We start from the raw sequence: 27,341 nt of genomic DNA, 5'->3' as shown, positions 1-27,341 counted from the left end.
ATCGAACTGACACTTTCCAACACTCATTCTTCTTGCTCCTAAGAAAAATCCCACAAAAGAGTGTCATGTGTAAACATCTCATTTGAAGAGAAGAAAAGTAGAGTAGATATGTGTGCAACAAATTTTCAGAATTCTGTGTATCTATGTAGCCCCTGTTTCGAAAATATCAGAACTGCTGAATTCAATATTATATAAAAACACTGAAGATTTTCAATAAAATAAAATTTGTATCTGTTAGGTTAACTTAAATTTTTTGTTAACCTTTGTTCTGCATCTGATATTCTTGAATTTTCATTTAAAATAAAATAAACCTACAAGGAAAGTTTTGTTAGTTTATACAGTATATTCCTAGCAACAGTGAAAGGGTTAATATTCACAACAAAAAATAAAAGTTTGTAAAAGTGCTGTTCACAGAAATGCGAATAGCACTTTTGATCCGAATGATATAGTGTACGTTCAAATAACAGACTAGAAGATTCACTCAGTAGTACATAGGAGACATAGTCTTTTTAATTACTCTCCACTGTTTAAGTGGTCAATTTTCCTCATTTCCACTTATAATTAGGTTAATGCAGATTAATAAAAAATCACTACCATCCATCACTCCCCTGTCATCAAACAGCTGTTTGATGACAGGGCTTTCTCCCAGTTTTAAGACGTCTACCATAATTCCATCTTCTCCTGGGGCCTTTCCATTCTTCATTTCTTGCAGTGCCATTTCCACTTCGCTTTGTAAGATCTCAGGGGCATCATGTTCTTCCTCACTCGAGTTATTCATAGATGACTCTTGGATGCCACAGTCTTTGTCTTCATAGAGTTCAGTATAAAATTCCTGAATTCTTTTGATTATTGCATCTCTATTTTTTTATAAGTTCACCATTTTTTCCTCTTACAGCAGCTATTTCCTTTGTTCCAACTGATAGTGTTCATCTTAGGACCATCATATTACTATTGTTTCTTTAATTTTCCTTGTATTATTATGATCTAAGTTCATGTTTCATCCTTTTACATATAGTTTTACAAATTTCCACATATTCTATTTTATTGGAGTTAATAAAATATTGGTGTCATTCAAATCTCTTTTCATATCTCTTCTTTTCTTCATCAGATCTAAGGTTTCCTGTCTTAGTTTTTGCTCTCTTTGGTGCCTTTTTACACCTCCTATTTCTAGTGCACAATTCAAGATAGATTTTGTTAATATTTCATTAGCATCATCGATGGTAGTAACTGTTTTTAACTTTTTTAGTTCATTTTTGAGTGATTCTCTATAACAGCTTTTATTGTGGTAGAGGTTTTGTAAAATCACTAAAGTGGACTTTTTTCTTATGAGCTTATTCGGTTTTCATTTTTTGTTGATCCATACTTTTGCCCTTACATATGGTCACTTCCTGTATTAAATCTGTTAAGCACTTTGGTATTATGGGGAGGTATTATTTTTTTTTATTTGGTATTATTTTGGTTGATGGGGAGGAGGTGGAGAGGATCCAGAGGCGAGTGACTAAGATGATAGCAGGTCTATGGAATGAACCATATGAGAACAGGTTGAAGATTTGTGGGTTGCAGAAACTAGTTGATAGCCGGAAAAGGGGAGATATGATTGAGACATTCAAATTGCTAAAGGGATTCTATAGGATTAATTCAGAGGATATTTTTGAGATCAGGACTGGTGGTGGTGGGAGAACTAGGGGACACCTATGGAAGCTGGACAAGAGTGTGGTTAGCAGGGGTGTTAGAGCTGGGTTCTTTACTTTTAGAGTGGTAAATGAGTGGAATAAGCTGCCAGAGTCTGTTGTGGGTGCTATGACGATGAGGAAGTTCAAGGCAAGGTATGATAGATACTGTGAGAATGTCGTATAGTTGTGTGTACATGATGTTTAGGGCCTCCCTCAATGAGTCTAAGGACTCCCTGGAGTCACCCAAAATAATAATAATAATTATTATTATTCATTATATATCTTCTGTTGGAGAGGATGAAGTCTATTTCATTGTAAGTTTGTCCATTTGGGCTTCTCCAAGTTGATTTTCTTCTTGAAAAAGTTGTTCATAATAAAGAGGTTATTTTCTTTTGCGAATTCAATAAGTCTTTCTCCTCTTTCATTCCTCTGTCCAAATCCAAATTTACCGATGGAGTTCAGATGGTCATCTCTGCTTCCAATCTTGGCATATAAGTCACCCATTATAATTATGTAGAATTATTTAATGTTGATTCTAATGTTTCATAGAAATCTTCTATCTCTTCATCTGGATGGCCCATAGTTGGGGCATATACTTGTATAATTTTCAGTTGGTATCTTTTATTTATGAAGAGACTTAGTTCAGCTATTCTTGGTGTTATTTTATTAACAAACTGGACATTGTCCTTGATTGTTTTATTTATTAGGAATCCTACACCACCAGTTGAGTTTCTGTCACATTCACAGTGGTAGAGTAGATGTCCATCTTTTAATCGCATTAGAGTTTCTTCTTTCCTTCTTATCTCTGAAAGGCCCACAACGTCCTTTTTTATATGGTCCAGTTCCTTCATCAGTTCTTCCAATCTATCATCATCCCATAGAGATCTGCAGTTATATGTTCCTGCTAATATCCTTCTATCATTGTGCACTGTAGGTGGACTCATTGTAACTAGTGGAGACCTTAGCATATTTTTTGACCTAGACCCTCTGCCTAAGTCCAGCACGTGTCCCTTTGGCCAGCATTGTGTGTAAGGCTAAATACCTCCCCATGAAGACGATGCAAATGATGAATAAAATAGGAAAATTTATCAAACTTAATCGAATTTAAATGCATATACTCACACTGTAAGCTGTTATTGATCCTGTTGGCAAGTGAATAGCCTTTTCACTGACAACAGGTTTGGGTTCAAATTCGCTATGGCATGATCTTTGTGAATATCTTTAAATAAATGACAATTTTTGTAGCATAATGTGAGATCATTATCCCATTTATTGGAGCTTGAAATGCCTTAAAAAAAGTTTCATCTTTAAATACACCTGTTAAAAAGATCATTATCTATACATTATTTGAGTTTAATCTGATTTCAATTTTATTGGCTTTTTAATTTAATTTTGCTCTTTGATCAGGGCTTCTGACCAAATGTTAATGTCTCATTTTCTTATGGAAAACCACGTCATTAATTTCAACTAGGGTTTCTCTCCCAGGAATTCATGAGACGAAATTTCTGGGAAATTTTCTAATCTTTCTTTTCTAGAGTCCTGAGAAAAACAACTCTAGATACGTGAACTTTTCGTAAATTTAAAACTTGAAACAGAAAACTAATTTATGATATTTTAACTTTAGTAAAATAAGTATTTTATCATATAGATTATAGATTAGATTTTTATTACGAAGCAATGAAACTTTTCAATGACTGAAATAAATATAATATTATTCCTTATTTTATATATCAGTCTGTGTTTCCTTTAAATATAATCTCATAATATCGTTATATGACTATAAATCAAGCACAATAAAATAACAACATGTAATAAATATTTTTGTTACACTTAGACTCTCTGAGTTTGTTTTCATGATGTATATCACAAATGAGCCAACTTTCTTTCTATTTTTGCTATTATTTTTCTTTGTTTTTCTTCCTGTATCTGTATTCTTCTCTCTCTTTTGTTTTTTTGTTTGTGTTTCCTTTAAATATAATACCGTAATACCATTATATGACTATAAATCAAGCACAATAAAACAACTTCATGTAATAGACATTTTTGTTATGCTTAGTCTCTCGGAGTTGGTTCATTCACGGGGACCTCCCAGTGTTGGTACTGACCTTTTTCATTCTTCCTAGTTTTCTTTGCTTTTCTTCCTTTATTCTTCTCTCTACTTCTCCTGAGTCTTTTTTACTATCCTTTCTTCCAGGCCACCATTTCTGGTGAGTGAGAAGCTTTGCTGCCTAACAAAACACTTCTGCATGAATTCTTCATCCTCCAATGTTTCGGGAAGGCCCTAACAAGGTCTCAGTCAAGTACTGATACTGTAGATATCAGTAGATTAAGGTTTGGTAATAGAAGTAAGAAACAAAAAATACATGATACAAGTATAAATGTACCAGTGTTTCTAATTGGTAGTCTTGTACTACTTTGACCTCTGCTTCGGCAAGACAAGCAGCCCTGGATATCCTGGCCAGGATCAGTGGCTGGTGAGCTTGCCTGTAAGGGTCAATCTCATGGTCTGGGATCAGGACCCCAAGACTTGCTGTGGTGCTTGGTGCTGATATAACAGCCAGAGTAGCTCTGTTGTTGCACTCCTGAGCACAGTCATTACTTGCTGGTCACTGGATGTCCATCTGTGGGTGAGAAGCTCTGCCCTCATACAAAAACCCCTTGAGCATGAATTCATCCTTAAATGTTTCAGGGACCCTAACAAGGTCCCAAGATATGTGATGCAAGTATAAATGTACCAATGTTTCTGATGCATTGAAAAGCCAATAGGGAAATGTCACCCTTCTTTATTCAGAAGTGTGTAGAAGAACTGGCAGGATCTCTGAAACTGTTAAGAAACTACATTTTAGTGATATCCTTATGAAAACATATGTCAGCAACATTCCAAGAAACTGCTAAGAGCAACATTCAATGGGTGAAATATGAAATGCCAATCACACCTCATAAAATACTCAATTCTTGTAGAGGTGCAATATGAGAATGGGATCTCCTTAATGTTCATGATGAGGAGATATGATCAGAGCAGTACTGTCGACAGGGTGTAGCATAGAGGCAGCCTGCCTCATGGCATAGCTTAATAAGAGCACTTGTTCGGCCATATTGCAGTGGGCACTGTTGCTATGCTAACAGAATTCCTGTTGGCATAGCAAGTGCAGAAATAAGTTTTTCCAAGCATCAACTGATTAAAAATTATTTGTGACCAGCAATGACTCAAGAAAGATTGGTTGGTCTAGCAACTATATTGATAGAGGCAGACATAGCTTATAAATTAAATTTCGAAAAGCTTATAAGCAGTTTTATTGTGCAATATCCCCATAGAGCAAACATTTAATTAATATTATTATGTAATTGTTTTGTGTTAATGTTTCTCTTGTAATAAACACAAAATAGCAATTGGAGATTTTCTTACATTTTTGTCTTATCCATCAGGGTCGATATTTAATTGTTTGCCTCAGGGCGTGATCTAAACTGGCAACGGCCCTGGTTCAGAGTTTAAAGATCAGGGAGTGATGTGTGTGTGTGGTGTATCCTGATGCATAGGATTGTCACTTGGTTCTGACCAGAAACCTCATCCTTGCTTCTGATACACCTAAGCCTCCAACTTCTATAAAAGCATGATATGTCAACTTTCCTGTTAGACTGAACATCCCTAATCCTCTAATATGTTTTAAATGTCAGAAATATCATCATCAAATTCTTGACGTGTACAGGATATAATAGTACTACATGAAAAGCTTACATCATTACTAACTTCTTATCTACAATTTTCCTCCAAATCAGTCTGTTACCTGTCAAGACTCCAACATTATCAGATCTTATTTCTTCTCTTCTAAGGCACTTTTTAATGTATCAGTCCACCAACGTCTTGGTCTTCCTGTGGGTCTTTTTCCAGCCAATGAACACTTATTTTGCTAATCTTTCCTCTACTATTCTGTTTAAGTGACCACCTGAGATTAGCTCTGCTAATACATTCCTGGATGCTAACAATATCAAGTTCTTACTTAATATTGCCATTGATTCCATCTGTTCACGCCCTAATCTTTCTCAGGACTCTCATATCTGCAGTCTCTAGTCTTTTGTCAAGTGTTTTATTTCTAACCCAGCTCTCATATCCATAAGTTAAAATTGATTTGAACACTGCCTTGTATACAGCTAATTTAGTGTTTTGACTAATTTCTCTCTTATTCCATAAATTTATTTAGTTGACTTCCTGCCATATCAGTTTTGTTGATTCTGTTGTCTATTTCCACATTTAAGTTACCATATTCACTAAAAATCATGCCTGAGTAGCTGAAATGTTTTACTTGTGTTATAGGTTCTCCATTTACAATGCAGTTGATATTTTCAGTACTTTTGCCTCTTTTCATTGTCTTTGTCTTGTTATTGCTGATTTTCATACCATATCTGTTACAACAGTTATTCAGTTAGTCAGGGAATCTTGTAGATTGGATTTATTTAGAAGTATAATATCATCTGCATAAAGTAAAGAGCTGAGATTAACATCTAAAATTTTAATATCAGTTTTAATACCGCTTTCCTTCATAATGTGATCTGTATAGATAATGAATAACAGAGGGGATAATGTACATCCTTGTCTTACACCAGATTTAAGATTAAACCATCTTCCTGTACTACCTTCAATTCTAATCGCTGACTTAAAACTGAAATAAAGACCTTGTATTGCTTGATATAATCCCATTGATACCATACAACTCTAGTGTTTTAAATAGCTTTTCTCTTGGCACCCTTTCATATGCCTTTTGCAGGTCTCTTCAAAACTTAAATACAGATCTTTGTTATATTTCCGTGATTTCTCAACTATTTGTTATAAAGTGAAAATATGATCCTGACAGCTTCTATTTGGCCTGAATCCTGCTTGTTCTTCACCAGACTTTCCTTCCACAATCCTTCTCAACCATTTCTCAAGTATGCTTGCATAAATCTTACCAGCAATACTCAGTCTATAATTCTCACATTTAGTTTTATTTCCCTTTTTACATATGGGTACTATGAAGGCTCTACTCCAATCATCTGGAATTCATCCCTCTGTCTAGGCCTTCTGAACTATGCAGTGCAGCCACTGCAAGATTTTTATACCTCCATACTTGAGCATTTCTGGTCGAATATCATCTACTTCTGCTGCCTTTCCACATTTCAGACTTTTGATGTCTTTTTTCTACTTCAAGTATGGATGTGCATTCCTGTTTGCATGCCTGCTGAGTGTTTTTTACCACTGTGCTGTCACTGATTGTTTCATTTAGCAATTTTTCGAAGTAATTACCCCATACATATCCCATACTTTTTCTCCAGTTTTCATGTCACTTTTATTATCTCTAATTCCTTTTATAGCATCCTTTCCTCCATTTTCTATGTTCTTACCAAAGTCTTCTCATAACTTTTGTTTTGCTAGTTTTACACAGTGTTTAGCTTTCTTACACATGTCTGTATTCTGAGCACAAGCTGACTTACTTGCCAGGATCTTTTGATATGCTTTCTTCTTTTCCTTCAGTGGCTCTTTAACTTCCTGTGTCCATCATGGAGTTCTGATTTTTCTATCCTTGCAGAAAACCTCACCACATGCCTCTCTGGTGGAATCAATGAATGTTTTCTTCAGGGCTTGTCACTGAATCTCCAAGGTTTGGTTCCTGTTCTCAAACTCTTTTCTCACACAAATCACATTCTCCTACACAGATGCCCCAAATGGAAAATAGGCCAGACTGACTGGAATACCTTTTCCCATCCCACAAAATTTAATGCTAATACAGTCATTCAAACACCTATCAGTGAAGCAGTAAATTATGTAACAGACTGCATTGTCCAAGCTGCAACAGACTCAATTCCAAAAACATCATCTCGATTTGCACTCTATCCACAGAAAGCCTTGGTGGAACCAGAGTGCCAGGCAGTCAAAAAAGATCAACACAGAGCAGGGGATATATTTCATAGATACCCACCACATTAAATCTAATAGCCTTTAAACATGTGTGGACCAAAGCATATCATGTATTTGTCAGTGTCAGAAACAATCTTGGATCCAGTTTACCTCATTGATTAATCAAATAACCGGTGCTAAATTTGTATGGAATATAATTGTTAAAATGAAAGGTAGATGCAGAACACAACGTTTGTATACTTTACACCATAACGGATGTGTTATTGCTCATCCCAAGCTATTGCAGATGCTTTGGGAGAAGTTTGCCAGAATCTCTTCATACAGCTTCATATTCTCCTGAATTTTTAATATTGAAAGAACAATAAGAAAAACAGCAGCTAAATTTTTCTAGAGCTATACAATAATCCTTTCATTAAGAAGGAACTAAAAAGAGCTCTTCTGTCTCACCCTAGTGCAGCAGTAGGTCCTGGTGTGACATCCATTATGAAATTATAAAACATCTTCCATTATCTTCTATGGATCTCTTAATATACAACAGAATATATGCAGAGAAGAGTTTCTGGATTTTGGCGTAAATCATTTGTCATTGCTATCCCAAAAACCAGGAAAGGATTGCACAAAAGCAAATAATTATCGACCTCTTACTCTGACGAGTTGACTTTGTAAGATATTACAGAAATATCTTACAAAGGCAGATTTATGGTATTTAGAAAGCAACAGTCTTCTCTCCAGTACACAATGTGGCTTTTGTAGATATCATTCAAATTTGGACCATTTGGTCTGTTTAGAAACTTGTATGAGTGATGAATTCCTGAAGAAGAACATCTGGTTTCAGTGTTCTTTTGACTTGGAAAAAACTTATGACATCTGGAGATTTGGCAGATGATATCACAATTTTTGCAAACACTCCAGAAGACCTTAATATAATAATAGAAGACCTATATCATGAAAGCAGAAAAGGCAGTCAAAAAATAAATAGAGAAAAAACTAAAATCATGTTTAATCATTTTGTAACACCAAAAAACATAATAATAGAAAACAATTTCTTGAAAAGAGTCTCTTCATATACATACTTAGGTCATCTCATTTATCTAAACTGTGGACTCCAAAAGGAAATAAATAGGAGAGTTCAGCTTGCCTGGAGTGCATTCAGAAAATTGAAAAGCATTTTTCAAAACAATGATGTCCCACTCTGTTTAAAAAGAAAAACATTTAACCGGTGTATACTTCCAGTCATCACATAGGGTCTCTACTTGGTCTCTAACAAAAGCACTGGCAAATAAACTAGCAACAACTCAAAGAAAAATGGAGAGGTTGATGCTAGGCATCACATTAAAAGATGAGAAGCCAGACACATATCACTGACATCATGCTTCACTATAAGCAACCAAAATGGAAATGGCTGGACATCTATCCAGAAGAGAAGATGAGTGATGGATCACCATACTAACGAACTGGATTCCAAAAGAAAGGAAATGAGGCCAAGGATGTCCTAAAAGAAGGCGGAGTGATGAATTGTCAAATTTTGTTGAGGGAAAATTGGTCAACCATTGCCAAGAACAGAGAAAGATGGAAAGAACTGGAGGAGGCCTTCATCCAGCAGTGGACAAAAAATGGCTGAAAAGAAGAAGATAGCCGAGGTCACAGAGGACACCTTTCTGTCTTTATTAAAAACTCTCTGTCCAGACAAGCTTTCCTAGTCAGAATGGGAAGCATGTTATCTCAGCCATATCATCAAGAACAGGGTGTTTCTCATGGCTCTGTCTTAAGTGTGACACTTTTTGCTATCAAAGTTAACCCAGTCACTGAACAGTTTCTTCTAACTTTAGGCAATGCTCAATATGTTGATGACTCACAATTTACTGTTGCTCTCATAACATAAAGGTAACTGAAAGACAATTTCAGCAAGTAATTGATCACGTCTCTCTGTGGTCCTCTTGGTAATGGTTCAGATTTTCAGCAGAAAAAAGAGTCAGTGTACAATGGCACATGACAGGAAGTACTGACAAAAAAAAATTACATGATATTAAGCAAGAAGAGAGGAAGTTGTTCTTGCTAGGTTCTGAATAGGTCACAGTCATCTTACACATTCTTATTTACCAAGGGCTGATGATCCACCTGTGTGTGAAAATTGCAACATTCATCTTACCATTTGTCCTATTCTGGTGGAAAGCCAGCACTCCACACAAGAAAGAAATGAAATTTTTGTCTATCTAGCTAAGCTATATACACTCTGGCAGATGTCAGACTCAGACAAGTTGCATGATGTGTTTTTTTTTTTAATTTTTACAAATAATTAATTTATATAAACACATTTGATTATAAATTTCATTTATATGTAGATACCGAATGCTGTAACTTTTGCTGTGGTGCAGTCTGACCTTTACTGTCCTTGTGCCAATAAACCAACCAACTAATCATTTGCATAATTACATGTCTTATTGGATAGTTCAATCATTTAAAAAAATCACTGTCAGTATCCTACAGAGGTTTATACTGCAGCATATATAGTGAAGTTATTTTTCATTTTTATTTTTAAATTTGGATCACATTTGATAACATGTTGGTAAGATAAATATTATTTTATAATTTTAATATATAAAAATGGAAGGTATAATGGATCCATCCATAATTTATAACCAAATATAGAAATAAACTTGAAATTTTTTCAAGTTTATTTATATTTTTTTAATTTCAAAGTTGTTTGTAAAGTATTTATTTTTTTAGTTTGTAAAAAGTGTAAAATTGAGGAGGCACTAGTGTCATCCAAAGCAGATTTCGCATACACTATTAGTCTGATAAGGTATTTAGAACGTATGCATGAAACAAATTTTAAAACAAGGGCTGAGGAAAATACGAAACCTTCAAATAGCTGAAAAAGATCAAGGTTGATCAGTTAATTTTAAACTTTTTATAAAACAAGAAAATTAATTGAAATTCTGTCTGGATTAGCTGCTAAAGATGAAATCTCAGTTGGAACAGTTGCCAATAGTTCTCATATATGCAGATCAATTTTAAAGTAGAATTATGCATTTTCAAATAATCAGATATCTTAAAGTTAATTTTGGACATCTGCAAACATAAAAAAAGAAAAGAAAATATCAAAAATTAATGAATTAACAGATGAAAAAATCTTCCTCAGTTGATATTCAAAATATTGTGGACTTCAAATGCAAGCTTTTGAAGTCCACAATATATTTTGGAATAATTTTGAAAAACATGCTGTGGCTATAATAACATGTGGATGCAGAAAATTGGACATGAAAGCTTAATAATATTAAGCTTTCATGTCCAAAATTGTCTTTGACTAAATCAGGCAATTCATTATTTAAAAATGTATTTAAAAAATCATTTTTATGAACAAAATTGTATAGTCCTGGGAATTTTCAGCACTTTGGGGGGGGGAGAATCTTGGGTCCTGAAAACAGAAAAGTACACTGCTTGGAAAGAAGTCAGTGGACCCCCCTCCCCCCATGGACAGAATGCATTGTGCCATGTAACAAGCCAAGTGTTTATAGCTAGTATAAATTACAGGAATATGATGGTCCCAAGTCAGCACAATTATGTCCAGGTGAAATGGCTGTGAGAAGGGAACTGACAGAGTTTGAGAGAGCCATTGTTATAGGATGCCATGTTGTAAGCCTGTCTGTTTGGCAACTTTTTGACAAATTCAGTCATCTCAGGTCAACAATCAGTGATACCATACTGAGATGGAAGTACAGGGAGTCAACTACAAGTATTACCTACAGTGGACAACCTACCATACTCAGAGTGAACTGTAGGGTGCTATGAATGATAATATGCAAAAACCACCATTCACCAGCCAATATGTTGTCTACGGAGTTTCAGGCATCAACTGGAACACGAATCTGCACAAAAACATTTAGAACTAAGGCTTGTAACGTGTGTTTCCAAAGTAGGATCACAATATGCAGGCCTCACAATACTCAAACCAACATGCAGTGTTATCTTCAGTGGCACAAAGGGCATGTACAGTGGGATGTGGAAGCTTGTAAAACTGTGTTATGGAGTGACAAATCATGCTACTCCCTCTACCAAGCAGATGGATGAGTGGGTGTGTGTAGCGGATGCCCAGTGAATGTCTCTTAGAGTTTGTAGCCCCATCTATGAAATTCTTAGGTGGTGGTGGGGGCAGGGGGGGGTATAATGGTATCGTCCTGTTTTTCCTGAATTGACATCGGATTTCTGTTTGTAATGCTACGAACATTGAACTCGGAGAGGTATCTGGACAACAATGCTTCCTACTTTGTGGCATTTGTATAGAACTAACCATTTGTCTCTTTCAGCAAGACTGCAACTGGTTTGTTGACATGAATGTCACTATACTTGACTAGCCTCCACAAAGTCCTGATCTCAACCCTATTGAACATCTGTGAGATGAACTAGAGTGTCAGGTGAGGTCAAGGGACGTATGCCCCCCCCCCCCCCCCAAACAACAGTCCATGACCTCGTTGCATGCCTACAGGAAAAATGGTCCAAAATTCCCATTGATCACTATAGTACACTTATGGGAAGTATGTCCCTTAGGATTGCAGTAGTCATCACAGCAAAAACAGGTCCTACGTGTTATTTTAAGGTTTGCACCATGGTTGTTTGTTCCTCACACTCTGGTGTCCATTGATGTTAATAATAAATGGTTTTGTATCATTTATAAAATTATGTATTTTTTATTCACAGAGTGATAAACACACTGATATATAAGTAGTTAATATATTTGCTTCAACACTGGTAGTTATAGTGGGTGAAATTAGCCACAGCATCAACTGAAGCTTATAAATTGACCAGATCTGGGATTGGACAACATAGTAGAATTCAACCTGGCTGACCTCTGACTGATAAATCAGCACAAAATGTTTCAAGCCCTCATCAATGGCATAATTGTTTACATTGAATTAACTCTTTGCTATATGAGTATGGCAAATATTCATATAGCAAGCTCACTAAAATAAACTGTTCCTTTCATTTTTATTCACTTAGCAGCACATATCAGAAGAGAAGTTGTGCTCACTAGTAGATGGATTATGTTGGATTATGATGAATAAAAGCATTTGTTGCTCATCTAGAAATTCTTAAAGAGATAGAGGTGAGAATGGGAATGTCAATTATTTCCACTGGAATGTGACATTTGTTGTACTTGGTTGTCGATTTATAAAGTTCATTGAAAGTTTGATTTTGTCATTAATTTTGGTAGGAGATGGATTTCATCGACTGGTGTGAGTCCACTTCCCCACCTACTGGAGGTCCGAAATGGCTTGGAAAAGTTCCATGTTTGGCCTTTAGAGCAGGGTTTCCAAACTATAAAAATAAATAAAAATACAAAAAATTAGAATAATTAATAAAAAAGAGAAAAAAAATTCCTCGGCCCCATTCACAGTACTATGTACCATAGGCTTTCAACTTTTCATGAGTAGGAATCGTATAAAATAATAATAATTAAAATAAATTAATTTTGGCAGTCTCTAAGTGGATAGCATATCCACTTACATATCCAATACAAACAGGATATGGATTCAAATTCCAGCATGGCGTTGATGTTTGTGAATTTCTTTAGATAGTAGATGCTTTATATCTCCTCCCAATGAGGCTACCACCAAGCTTTTTTTTTTGAAAACATGACTAGACCTCTGACCATATATTTCTGATCAGAAGTGTGTTTATAGTAATTATCAAATGTCTTAATGTGTGTAGCATACATAACTTTGAGATTTTTTGTTTTTTTTGACACTTGGTGTTTTAAACTACTTTGCTTTGCTTCTTAAAGCATTTTGTTAAAAATTATTACAGCAAGTTTTAAGATAACATTAGTTAAGTACGGTACCTTTTGATTAAAAGAAGTAAACTACATTATTACATTTGTAAAAATTGTATAATTAGTTTTTTTTTGTGTGGTGGTGGGGGAGTATAGGTATGGAAAATTCAAACTGGACAATGTCTCCGTCGCTTTGAACGAGCTCATTCTAAAGGTATAACCTGTGTGCAGTTTTCAAAAGATAGTAGCCAGCTTCTTAGTGCATCATTTGACCAAACAATTAGGTAGGGGTTATTAAATTGCTCACTTAAAGATCTCCATTTATTGCTTTTTTTCTATTTTATGTTGGCATGGTATATTGTTAAAACAGTCAAAAATCCTGTTCATTTTTTAATACTTTCAGTAAAATACACTTTGCTAATTTGGAAAAAATAAAATGACTAAGTGAATAACTCATTGATCTGTGGTAGGATGTCAGTCAATATTTTTTTTGGGGGGGGGGGGGACAGCAAGTGAAGAAAATCTTATTGTGATTAAATAAAGAATGTGTGAATTACAGAGCTCATTGCAGACAGTGAATACTAGCATGAGGCATTCTTGGTGTATTATACCTCTTTTAAAACTTATCCCAACAAGAAGTCACAAACTTATGAGTGTAATCTTTTCATTTACCTTCCTACAGCCACATAAAATATACTTAATTCTTCTTAATAGACTTAAATCTTCTTAATTTTTCTTAGTATATGGTTATTAGTTCTGTAAAGTGCTAGGAACTGACAGAAAATGATAATTAACTGAGTAACTTCTAATAACCTCAGTGACTTCCAATAACTTTTCACTTGTACAACTTCCAACCCTATTCATATCTCAAATCTACCAAACTTGGAATTTCTATTTTACGTTTTGCATAGGACAAAATAAACAGAACATGTCGTTGTCAACTTCTGCATGATGATGTGGTTCTCTTCATATCATTGGTCCTCCAGAAATTATAGACCATCCTTTATTCTGTGTTCATTGAGTTAGATTAACTTTACAAGACATGCAGTAATAGTGAGAAAGCTCACATTTTATCTTAATCTTCATTTTGCAACTTTTTCCTCTGTTTTTCACCTGATTGTCTATATTCATTGCTTTCGCAATGAATATGGACAATCCTTCCTAAACAAATAATCATGTGTTGCTTAACGCTTGTAAATGAATGCATGCTCATAACTAGTCTGCACTTGTACTGCCACTTTTCTGACATAAAGTAATAAATTACTCTTACATACTGAGCTTGTGTTATCCTTGATGCAAGAAAAGTACAGATATGTTCAGATAATTGGTTGTTACTATTAAAGTATATTTGTTCAAAGAAGTTAGATCTTTTCTGAAATTTCAACAAATTTTTCTTTTAAGCAAATCTCTTTTCAAATTAAACTTGCCAAGAAATTATATGGGGTGCTTAATGGTCAAAGCTGTATAACTGAGAGGAAACCTTCACATAGCCTTTAAAGGAATGTGGAGAACTGACCAGGGCTTCTGGCCTAATGTCCAATCCTCACCTTCTCGTGGTGCACCCTTTTGGGTATCTACCTGGATACTGAATGAACGAGGATGGGGCTAGCAATTTGGAATTTAGCAGACCAAATTGTATTCTTATTGACTTAAACCACAATATTAAATGATAGTACAATATGACAGAATTTCATGTCACTGGGGGCAACACCCGGTTAAACAAGACCCCCTTTCTTTTTGCCAGGGAACCAGGGCAGACAGCGAAAAGTCAGCTACTGGAACAAATCTGAAAGCACACCCCAACTCAACATCACCAGAGTTAAAGATCAGTACTATCAACATAAGAAGCCTGAATGGCAGAGAAATGGAGCTAGCTGAAGAATAAGATAAGTACCAGATCGACATAATAGGGGTGACTGAAACAAAAAAGACAAAAACTAGTGAGATCTTTTTGAGCAATAAATACAAATTGTTATATTCAGGAAATGACAATCAAGGAAAAGAAGGAGTAGCCGTAGTATTCAGCACAAAATACGAGGCTAATCTTCTTGAATGGCAGGCAGTGTCAAGTAGAGTGATGTGAAATATCAGAATGAGAAATTGGACAATGAGACTTATTTGTGCCTATCGTCCCACAGAAGGTTCTACTAAGGTAGAAGTGGAGGAATTTTATGATGGTTTAGAAAAAGCAACTGACACAATGAAAAAGGAAAAGTTGGTCCTTGTTGGGGATCTAAATAGCAGAGTAGGAAATGATTGTCGGACACAAAAATATTTTGGGAAAATTTGGAGAATAGAGTAAAGCTAATAATAATGGCAAATACCTGTTGGATTTCTGCTCAGTACATGGACTGGTTATTACTAATTACACCATGTTTCAACATAAAATGTGCACAAATTCACATGGAGAGAAGAGGCAAGGAATAAGAAAAGTCTCATTGACTATGTCATTGTTGATAGTGATGCTTTCTCCCTGGTGCAGGACACCAGAGTGTACAGAGGACTTCAAATTGGAAACGATCACTATTTAGTCTTGAACAGGATAAAATTGAATTTCATATTGAAATGAATAACACATAAGAAAGTTTTAAAGCGAATAAAAAGTTGAGCAGCTCTCAGGTGTGAACTGTAGACTAAAATACAGAAAGAGTATTGAAAAGAAAATGAAAGAGTTTGAGAACAGGAATCAAACCTTGGAGATTCAGTGGCAAGCCTTGAAGAAAACCCTGATTGATTCAGCTATGTGGTGAGGTTGTCTGCAAGGATAGAAAAATTAGAACTCCATGGTGGACACAGGAAGTTAAAGAGACAGTGAAGGAAAAGAAGAAAGCATATCAAAAGTTCCTGGCAAATAGGTCAGCTTTTGCTCTTAGAGAATACAGAGACAAATGTAAGAAAGTGAAACATTGTGTAAAACTAGCTAAACAAAAGTCATGGGAGGACTTTGGCAAGAACATAGAAAATAAATATCAATAAGGTAGTAAGACATTCTGGAAATTGTTGAAGAAGCTTAGAAATGGAGGAAAGAGTGTTGTAAAAGGAATTAGAGTTGATAAAGGTGACATAAAAACAGGAGAAAAAGATATCCTTGAGGTATAAAGTAATTACTTAGAAAAATTGCTAAATGAAACAAGCAGTGATGACAGCACAGTGGTAAAAAACACTCAACAGGCATACAGTCAAGAATATATATCTATACTTGAAGTAGAAAAAAAGCCATCAAAGGCTTGAAATGTGGAAAGGATCAGGAGTAGATGATATTATTCGACCAGAAATGCTGAAGTATGGTGGTATAAAAGTCTTACAGTAGCTGCACTGCATAGTTCAGAAAGCCTGGACAGAGGGATGAATTCCCGATGATTGGAGTAGAGCTCTAATAGTACCCATATATAAAACGGAAAATAAAACTGAATGTGAGAATTACAGAGGAATTTTTCTTGCCAGGAATTACTGAGTATTCCTGGCAAGAGCTATGCAAGTATACATGAGAAATGGTTGAGAAGAATTGTGGAAGAAAAACTTGGTGAAGAACAAGCTGGATTCAGGCCAAATAGAGGCTGTCAGGATCAGATCTTCACTTTACGACAAATAGTCGAGAAAGCATGGGAATATAACAAAGATCTGTATTAAGTTTTGTCAATTTGGAGAAGGCATATGACAAGGTGCAAAGAGAGAAGCTATTCGATACACTGCAGTTATGTGGTGTCAATGGGGCATTATATCAAGCAATACTTAGTCTTTATTTGAGTTGTAAGTCAGCAGTTAGAATTGAAGGAAGTACAGGAAGATGGTTTAATGTTAAATCTGGTGTGAGACAAGGATGAACATTATCCCCCCTGTTATTCATTATCTATATGGATCACATTATGAAGGAAAGTGGTATTAAACATAATATCAAAATTGGAGATGTTAATGTCAGCTCTTTGCTTTATGCGGACGATGTTATACTTCTAAATAAATCCGCTACAAGTCTGCAAGATTCCCTGACTAAATTGAATAACTGTTGTAATAGATATGTTATGAAGGTCACCAATAAAAAGACAAACACAATGAAAATAGGTAGAATTGTTGAAAATGTCAACTGTGTTGTGAACGGGGAAGCTGTGGAACAAGTAAAACATTTCAGCTACTTAGGCACGATTTTTACTGAAGGTAGTAAATTAAATATGGAAATAAACAACAGAATCAACCAAGCTGGTATGGTAGGAAGTCAATTGAATAAATTCATATGGAATAAGAGAGAAATTAGGCAGAACACTAAATTAGCTATACAAGACAGTGTTCAAACCAGTTTTAACTTATGCATCTGAGAGCTGGGTCAGAAGTAAAAGACTAGAGACCACAGATATGAGAGTCCTGAGAAAGATTAGAGGCGTGAACAGATGGCATCAATGGCAATATCATATTAAAAATGAGGATATTAGGAAAGAACTTGACATTATCGGTATCCAGGAGTGCGTTAGCAGAGCTAATTTCAGGTGGTATGGTCACTTAAACAGAATGGGCAAGGAAAGATTAGCAAAACAGGTGTTCTCTGCCAGGTTGGCAGGAAAACAACCCAGAGGAAGACCAAGATATAGGTGGATTGATACAGTACAAAGTGCCTTAGACGATAGAAATATAAGATCTGATAATGTTGGAGTCTTGACAAGTAACAGACTGATTTGGAAGAAAATTGTAGATAACAAGTTAGTAATGATGTAAATTTTTCATGTAGTACTATCATATCCTGTACATGTCATGAATTTGAAGATGATGAAGAAATGATATTCTTGTGTAATCCTTTATCCAAGTGTAAAGAAACAAAATTTGCATGCCATGTATCTTAACAACTATGATACTCTTGTACATAGAAGCTAATAATTTTAAATCAATTGCCTTGGTATTCCATAATGCAAAGTATTCATCCTTTTCGATGTGTATAATACCATGCATTATGGTTAGGGCCACTATCCAGACTACTTTCGACCTTTATTGTTAAAGTACAGTAGAATGCCTCTCTCCAAAAAATCTTAAGTCATCTGCTAGATTACTCTTAAACTCACTGAGTAACCCTAAAGGACCACTACCAATCTTAGCACTCCAGAACAGTAAACTCAGCAGAGTCTCCAATCAGTGACAGGACCTGCCCCCGAGCAGAACTGCTGCTCTTCTCCCAAGGATGCAAGCTACCATCAGTAGGAGAAAGACCCAGAAGAGATACCACGGTGGAATTAATGCAGAAATCATATATTTCCCATATTCAAATAATGAAAAGGTGTGTCACCCTATTATTAAAATACTCTGGATCAGAGATAGTTATAGAAAGTTTTTTTTTCACTTGGTTATAATCAAATTAAAACATGCAAAGAAATTATATTATTCTTTAATCCTTTATCCAAGTGTAAGCAGGTAAGATGTGCTTTACTGAGTAAAGATTTGAAGATGCTTGATTTTTGAGATGGATGATGGGCTGAACCTTGTTGTATGTAGTGGGCTGTGAAGATAGATTTATGGTGTAACAGATGAGTATTCCAATTGGGGTACAAGAAAGGAGCATATCCAGGAAGACCAGTTTTTCTTTTTCCATGGTGAAGTTGATATGCAGGTGTAAGCAGTTGAGTTTGGTTAAGAAGGTCAGTAGAAATTCTTCTATATCTGGCCAGGTAGCAGACACATTATCCATGTGGCATACTCAGAAGGAAGGACGGTTATATTAAAGAGAATAGGGAGTCTTCAAGATGTTCTAAGTAGAAATTGGCAAGTACAGGTGACAAAGGGTCTCCCATAGCAGTTCCTTCATGTCTGTTTGTAGAGTTGGTTTCTGCAGATGAAATAACTATGCCATAAAATGATTGCATTTTATATATCTAAATTTTGTTGTATTTCACAATTGTTTTAATTTTAGGTTTAACTTTAATTGTAATCTCATTTTATTTTGTAACCACTTGTAAGATACTCTGGCACATAGCTCAGCTTTGTAAATAGGATTAACGTTCTTTTAGCATCATCTTGTGATTATTTTGATGCACTGATGAATGTCCTGTTAATTTCTGGCTGAATTATTTGCAATAGTAAAAATTATTATTCTTGTGTGTATAATAATATAATACAAACTTTTTGGAAGCCAAAGAGGATTATAGACTTAAAATGTATTATTGCCAGTATGTTATGGAAAGTGAGGACAAGTGAGCTTGGTCTTCTTCCAGAATATAACACAGGATTGTGTTTTGGTAGCATTACAATTCACTAGATTACCATCATCATCATCCCACTTGAGAATGACATGAAGATTGGTGGTTAAGGCATTGGCCATAGAAGATCTTGAATCTTAAGTTATTTGAACACTTCAAGGGTTTTGTAAATGACAAGGAATGGAATACACGGTCATCAGTAAAACTATGAGTAGGATTAGATATTAGTGAGTGAAGATAATTGATGTATAGAATGAAGAGTATAGATGAAAGCACAGAGCCTTGCAAGGTTCTTTGGGATTGATGGAAAAATAGTGGAACCATCCACCATGACATGAATGCCTGAGGAAATTTTCAATATACTTAGAAAGGATCAGTGGGAAACCATAAGATGGCAGCTTGGTAAAAAGCCATGGTGACAGACTTGATCAGATGCCTTCAGTATATCAAGAACAACAAGTTTCTCCAAATCTTTCCATGACCTATGGGTATAATTAGTGGGATAATCTTCTGTAGAATGAGAATGGCAAATACATATTGGTGATTATGAATAAACTGAGTCTAGATAGTGAAGAATCTGACCGTTGATGACCTTCTCTATCATTTCGAGAGCATTGAGTGAGAGCAAGATAGTAGTTTGATATCCAACTTTTATCTCCCTTTTTAGAAACAGACTGGATAAAAGCTTACTTCCATATTATTGGATAGATGTCAGATGAGTATGACCACTTGTAAAGCCATTATCTGGATCATAGGACTTACTAGTATCATGGTTACTGAGTATTTTTCTGGTGTCCTTGCAAAAGACACTGCTGAAAACAATTAGGGGAATATTTTAGTTTCTCTCAGATAATTATAAATTTTTGCAAATAATTATAACTATTGGGCACTTTATACATGAATAAATAGTTCTTACTTATGGATAGAGTGTAAATGATGAGATATTGTTTAAATAATCGATATTTATTATAAATTTAACAGATTATACATTTAGTGTGAAATAATTTTAACAAGAATAACAACAAGAATAGCCAAAAACGCTTTTTGTTAATTTTTAATAGGGTATATGGTCTCCATTTAACAGCAAAAACAGCATTACAGCTTGATTGTATGGACCGGATAAGATGATCAAACAGTTCTTGTGGGATATTTCCCCACTCTTCTGTGAGAGCAATTTTGAGCTCTTGAATCAATCGTGGTGGCACCAGGTGAGCAGAAACGTGCCTACCTAAAGCATCCCAGGCATGTTCTTCTGGCAAGTAATGACAAATACTGATCGTCTCTTGGAGTTGTTGTTGATGGGCAACCTTGTCTTCGGCAAACATTTCCCATCTCCAGAAAGTGATTCCAAAGTCGGGCAATTACACTTTGAGATATACAATATATGACACGCTTGAGCAACAACTTGCTGCATTTGTCCAGCTTCTAATCGATCAATGGCTCTCCAAGCCATGGATTCTGGGATATCATGTTGCTCTTCCATTGCTGACAAAATAATGGGTGGTAGGTGACACAATTTTACAATTGAAGTGATAATTATGTACTGTGGAAGTGAACGCAACAAGCCACGCTTTTATATCCCCACATGCTAATATGGCTAAGACACGTTTCGAAAAGTCATAACATGATTTTGTATGTAGTTGCATATTCTACACTGTTGTACATTAAGAATATTTTAAAATAAATGTGTTACATTATTTAAATTAAAAGGATATTAAATAATGTTTATATTGCCGAAATGAAGCCTATTGGCTCTTTATATTTAAGTAAATGTGTTACATTTGTAAATTATTTTTATAACTTTATAATTTACAAGAAATCCAAAATATCCCCTAATTGAGCGGTATATCAGAGGAGGCATATTATGGAATGGTTGCAGAGTAATAGGAGGAGATTTTCCACGATTATATAAACATTTTATAGTAAACATTTCTTTGCCCAAGAGTTTTGCCATGACATTCATCACAGAACTTCAATTTCCATCCCTTATGTTGGAGAACGTTCGCAAAAAATTGCTAATCTCCTGAAATCTCATGACATTAGAGAAGCCTTCAAACCAATTATGACAGTAAGAAATCTGTTATGCTCACCTAAGGACCACAACTCTTTCAACAAACAACCTGGAGTTTACAACATCTCATATTCTTAATTACATAGGACAAACTTCGAGAAGTTTCGAAATAAGACAAAAGGAACATATTGGAGACATCAACAGCAACAGAGAGGACAGTTCAGGGTTGGCATTCCATTTCTCCAACACTCACCACAACAATGAATGAGATAAGAGCCTCTCTGTCATACATAGAAGACTACAGCTCCTGCAACATAAAAGAGACTATGTTATCCACTCACAAGTTACCCTAAACAGAAACCAAGGGATGATTCTGTGTGACATCAGATCTCTAAACACATCAGAGTTTAATTTCTCTGCTAACTATCGGATGCACCTGATGAACAATGACTGACCATGTGCCAGCATCCATGCTCCAGTGTTTCTATTGTACTTGTGTAATGGTTCCTACATGTTTGGTTTTTTTTAGTAATGTATTGATTCATAATCAAAGCTTGTTGTTTATTCATATTTGTATGTTCATCCAAACCCAGATGAGGCCACTAATTTGCATGGCGAAACTAGTAGTATCAAATCTTTACAACCAATAAACCCAGTGTTAGTTATTTCTTTCATCTCTCTTTGTCAGTGCATGGTGTCGCAGTTTCTGTAAACCCATTCCACATCAGCCCTTTATGTCGTCTGTATGATCTACCTCTTCTGTTTACACTATCCATAATACCAAATACGAATGTCTTTATTTTCCAGTCCTCACTCATTCTGCATATGTGTCCAAATAATTGCATCTTTCATTTTTATAATCTTCTGCATTAGATTCTCCTTTGTTTGTATCTTCCAATAGGGCTCTTTATTTGTAATTTTCTCTACCCATCCTATTCTTAGAATCTTCCTGTAACAAGTTCTTTCAAATGCCACAATTCTTTTTCTTGATTCCTTATTACCCATGTTTCAGATCCATACATGCACTGCTAAGATGCATGTTTCCAGTACTCTTAGTTTCATTTGCAGGCTGATCGCTTTACTTTTCCATATGTTGTCATTGCTTTCAGATTTGTTCTTCCCTTTGCAATCCTGATCTTTATTTCTTTTTTTACAGTCCAAATCATATGTCAATTACTTCCCAAATATGGGAATTATTCTACGTTTTCTATGTCCATCCATTTCTATCTTTTGTTTTATGTTCGCATCAAATGCCATTGTCTTTGTTTTTTTCAAGTTCATAACAAGTCCAAATCTCTTCCCTTCCTCATTTAACAGTTTCAGTGTTTTTTGTAGTTCTCTTTCGTCTTCTTCAATAATAACAATGTCATCTGTGAAACTCAGATTGTTAATTCTCATCCCATACTGACATTCCTTTTGCATCTTCCTTCATTTTATCCATTGCGCTTTCTAAATGTGCAATGAAAAATGTTTGATGATATTGGGTCCCCCTGTCTAACACCTCTTCTTCTTCTAAACTATGTCATCATCTATTCTAACTTCTGCCATTGCATTCTTATAAACATCTTTTAATATAGCTATTAGTTTTTTGTCAATTCCATAGGATTCTAGCACTGCTAATGTCACTTTCTGGTTGATACTATCAAATGCTTTCTGAAAATCAACAGAGCAATATGTTTTCATTTTTCTAGGTTTTGTATCTGGGAAAATTCCTATGTTACTCCTCTAAGACATTAATTTTATGGCTATTTAGCCTATTTTTGTTTAGGAGTGCCCCTTTTTGTAATGCATTGGCTTTTCAACAGTGCGTCGTCTTCGGAGCTCGTGGGGAGAAGTAGGGGCTATGTCATGTTGGCTTGGTGTTTTTGTCTCTTTAATGTAACTGTGTTATTTCCTATTGGTCAGAGTCGTGACCTATATTTTTTGCTATGGAGCTTCCAACACTGAGATTATGTAGGGCCGGTGGACATTTATTGAGTTTTCGTCACATTTTATGCCTATCATTTCCGATATTCTAAGCATTGTTTCATTATCTTGTATATCTATTATTATGGCCTTGTCAATTTGCAAGGGATGTTTCTATTCAAGGGCATGGACTGCTATTTCTGTTTTACCTGTACTTTGTATTTTGTTTTTCTTTTCGTTGTTGTGTTTTTTATTAGTCAAATGTTCTGGAATAGGGATGTTACAGCCGTGGAAGTGCTCTTGCCCATAAAGACCTAATAGCATAATCTCTGTAGGTGATATCACAGTCTTTTTGGCAAAGAAATTTGTAAACAACATTGTGGTGTTCTAATATTTCTTTGTGTGTATGTATATGCGATTTTGTAGGTTTTAGAAGTGTTGCCAATTTTTGGTTTGCAATGAATACCGGTTTATAGTCAGTGTGTTTGAAAATGTATTTGTATGCTTTGTATGTGTTCTGGATGCTGAAAAATCTGTGTTTAGATAATTATGTGTGGTTGAAAAATAAGGATGGGATGAGTTGAAGTGGAGGTAGTTCCCCATATGTGTGGGTTTGTGGAATATTTTTGTGGCTATTTTGTTGTTTATTCTAACTAATGTCAGGTTTAGGAAATTGATGGATTTATCCTGTTCTGTTTCTGTGGTGATGCATGTTGCTTTTCCAATGCATAGAATATAGTATCGGTCATGAAAGGTGATGCCGATGGGGGGGGGGGGGGGGGGGCTGAGAAGGTGTGATTCTATGTGTGATAGGAATAATTCAGCTAATTGACTGCTGATATTTTGGCCAGTAGGGATTCTGAAAATTTGGATATACATGTTATTGTTAAAATTAAAGAAGTTTGCTGAGATTACTAGTTCGATTAGGTTTGTGATATCGTTGGGTGTTAATTTTCTTTGTGAAACTAGGGTGTGGTCTTCTGTCAGTAGTGTGTGTGTACGATGTCTAACGTTCTAGGAACATCTACGTTGGTGTATAGCGAAGTTGCTTCCAGTGAAGTCCGGTTTTGTTTTTTTCTCCTAACTTTTTCTATTAACTGCATTGTCAAAATCTGTTGAATTGTACTTCTATCTTTCCTGAATTCTGCTTGCTTGTCTGCAAGATATGCTTCCTATTGTGTTCTCAATCTTTCTATCAATATCATCACCTTACCAAGGTGACTTGTCAAAGATTGTTCCATAATTTTTACATTCTAGCTTTTTTTTTCATTCTTATATAATGTCATTAATGTCAATTTCACCCATTCCTCTGGCATTTTCCCTTCCTTCCATACCATATTACATAGTTGGTGCATTTCTATAAATATACTTTTGCCAACCATATTTAATCATTTCTCCAATGATATTATAATTACCAAGACTCTTGTTGTGTTTTAACTCTCCTATTGCTTTTTTTACCTCTCCTTTTAAAATGTCCATGTCATACTCATTAACTGGTGGTGATATCTGCTTCAATTCTTCAATCAGTTTCCCAACTCCATTTAAATCTAGTTTTTCTTCATACAACTCAATACAGTATCTTATCCACCTCTGTACAACTTTATCTTTATTCATCAGTACTTTGCCTTTTTCATCTTTAGTTGTGATCTGTTTTGGTTGCCACTTTCTATTAATGGTTCTTATCATTTTGTACAGACACATAACATTTTGGTGAGATCTTTCTGAGCAATAAATACAAAATGTTATATTCAGGCAATAACAATCAAGGAAAAGAAGAAGTAGCCATAGTATTCAACACAAAATACGAGGCTAATCTCCTTGAATGGCAGTCAGTCTCAAGTAGAGTAATGTGGGCAAATATGAGAATGGGGAACTGGACAATGAGACTTATTTGTGCCTATGGTCCCACAGAAGGTTCTACTAAGGTAGAAGTGGAGGAATTTTTTGAGGCTTTAGAAAAAGCAACTGACACAATGAAAAAGGAAAAGTTGGTCCTTGTTGGGGATCTAAATAGTAGAGTAGGAAATGATTGTGAGACATACAAAAATATTTTGGGAAAATTTGGAGAAAAGAGCAAAGCTAATAATAATGGCAAATATCTGTTGGATTTCTGCTCAGGACATGGACTGGTTATTACTAACACCATGTTCCAACATAAAAATGTGCACAAATTCACATGGAGAGAAGAGGCTAGGAATAAGAAAAGTCTCATTGACTATGTTATTGTTGATAGTGATGTTTTCTCCCTGGTGCAGGACACCAGAGTGTACAGAGGATTTGAAATTGGAAGTGATCACTATTTAGTCTTGAGCAGGATAAAATTGAATTTCATATTGAAAAGAATAACATGTAAGAAAGTTTTAAAGCGAATAAAAGTTGAGCAGCTCTCAGATGTAAACTGTAGACTAAAATACAGAAATATTATTGAAAAGAAAATGAAAGAGTTTGAGAACAGGAATCAAACCTTGGAGATTCAGTGGCAAACTCTGAAGGAAACATTGATTGATTCTGCCAGAGAGGCATGTGGTGAGGTTGTGTGCAAAGATAAAAAAATCAGAACTCCCTGGTGGACACAGGAAGTTAAAGAGGCAGTGAAGGAAAAGAAGAAAGCATATCAAAAGTTCCTGGCAAATAAGTCAGCTTTTACTCTTACAGAATACAGAGACAAATGTAAGAAAGCTAAACAGTGTGTAAAACTAGCTAAACAAAAGTCATGGGAGGACTTTGGCAAGAATATAGAAAATAAATATCAAGAAGGTGGCAAAATATTCTGGAGGTTGTTGAAGAAGCTTAGGAATGGAGGAAAGAGTGCTGTAAAAGCAATTAGAGATGATAAAGGTGAAATGAAAACAGGAGAAAAAGATATCCTTGAAGTATGGAGTAATTACTTTGAAGAACTGCTAAATGAAACAAGCAGTGATGACAGCACAGTGATAAAAAACACTGACCAGGCATGCAGTCAGGAATACATATCCATACTTGAAGTAGAAAAAGCCATCAAAGGCTTGAAATGTGGAAAAGCAGCAGGAGTAGATGATATTCAACCAGAAATGCTGAAGTATGGTGGTATAAGAGTCTTACAGTGGCTGCACTGCATAGTTCAGAAAGCCTGGACAGAGGGACGAATTCCCGATGATTGGAGTAGAGCTCTCATAGTACCCATATATAAAAAGGGAAATAAAACTGAATGTGAGAATTACAGAGGTATTTCCCTACTGAGTGTTCCTGGCAAGATATATGCAAGTATACTTGAGAAACGGTTGAGAAGAATTGTGGAAGAAAAGCTTGGTGAAGAACAAGCTGGATTCAGGCCAAATAGAGGCTGTCAGGATCAGATCTTCACTTTACGACAAATAGTCGAGAAAGCATGGGAATATAACAAAGATCTGTATTTAAGTTTTGTCGATTTGGAAAAGGCATATGACAAGGTGCCAAGAAAGAAGCTATTCAATATGCTGCAGTTATATGGTGTCAATGGGGCATTATATCAAGCAATACTTAGTCTTTATTTGAGTTGTGAGTCAGCAGTTAGAATTGAAGGAAGTACAGGAAGATGGTTTAATGTTAAATCTGGTGTGAGACAAGGATGTACATTATCCCCTCTGTTATTCATTATCTATATGGATCACATTATGAAGGAATGTGGTATTAAACCTGATATCAAAATTGGAGATGTTAATGTCAGCTCTTTGCTTTATGCGGATGATGTTATACTTCTAAATAAATCCGCTACAAGTCTGCAAGATTCTCTGACTAAATTGAATAGCTGTTGTAATAGATATGGTATGAAGGTCAGCAATAAAAAGACAAAGACAATGAAAATAGGCAGAATCATTGAGAATGTCAACTGTGTTGTGAATGGAGAACCTGTGGAACAAGTAAAACATTTCAGCTACTTAGGCACAATTTTTACTGAAGA

The 27,341-nt window shown here is 35.3% G+C and overlaps 1 protein-coding gene across 1 annotated transcript in view; it reads left to right on the top strand.

Moving 5' to 3' along the window:
• Smu1 (Smu1 spliceosomal factor) overlaps positions 1-27,341 on the top strand; it is a 178,470-nt gene that overhangs the window by 98,994 nt on the left and 52,135 nt on the right. The window contains exon 8 of the mRNA XM_090393980.1: positions 13,490-13,617. Within this exon, the coding sequence (XP_090250106.1) occupies positions 13,490-13,617 (128 nt within the window). The remainder of the gene's footprint in view (positions 1-13,489; positions 13,618-27,341) is intronic.

Source organism: Typopeltis vanoorti, chromosome 1 (genome assembly GCF_054136105.1).
Source record: "Typopeltis vanoorti isolate ZY-2024b chromosome 1, IOZ_Tvanoo_1.0, whole genome shotgun sequence".
Classification (NCBI taxonomy): Eukaryota; Metazoa; Arthropoda; class Arachnida; order Uropygi; family Thelyphonidae; genus Typopeltis; species Typopeltis vanoorti.
Note: the sequence above shows the minus strand (reverse complement) of the source record. Positions and strands in the feature narration are given on the sequence as shown.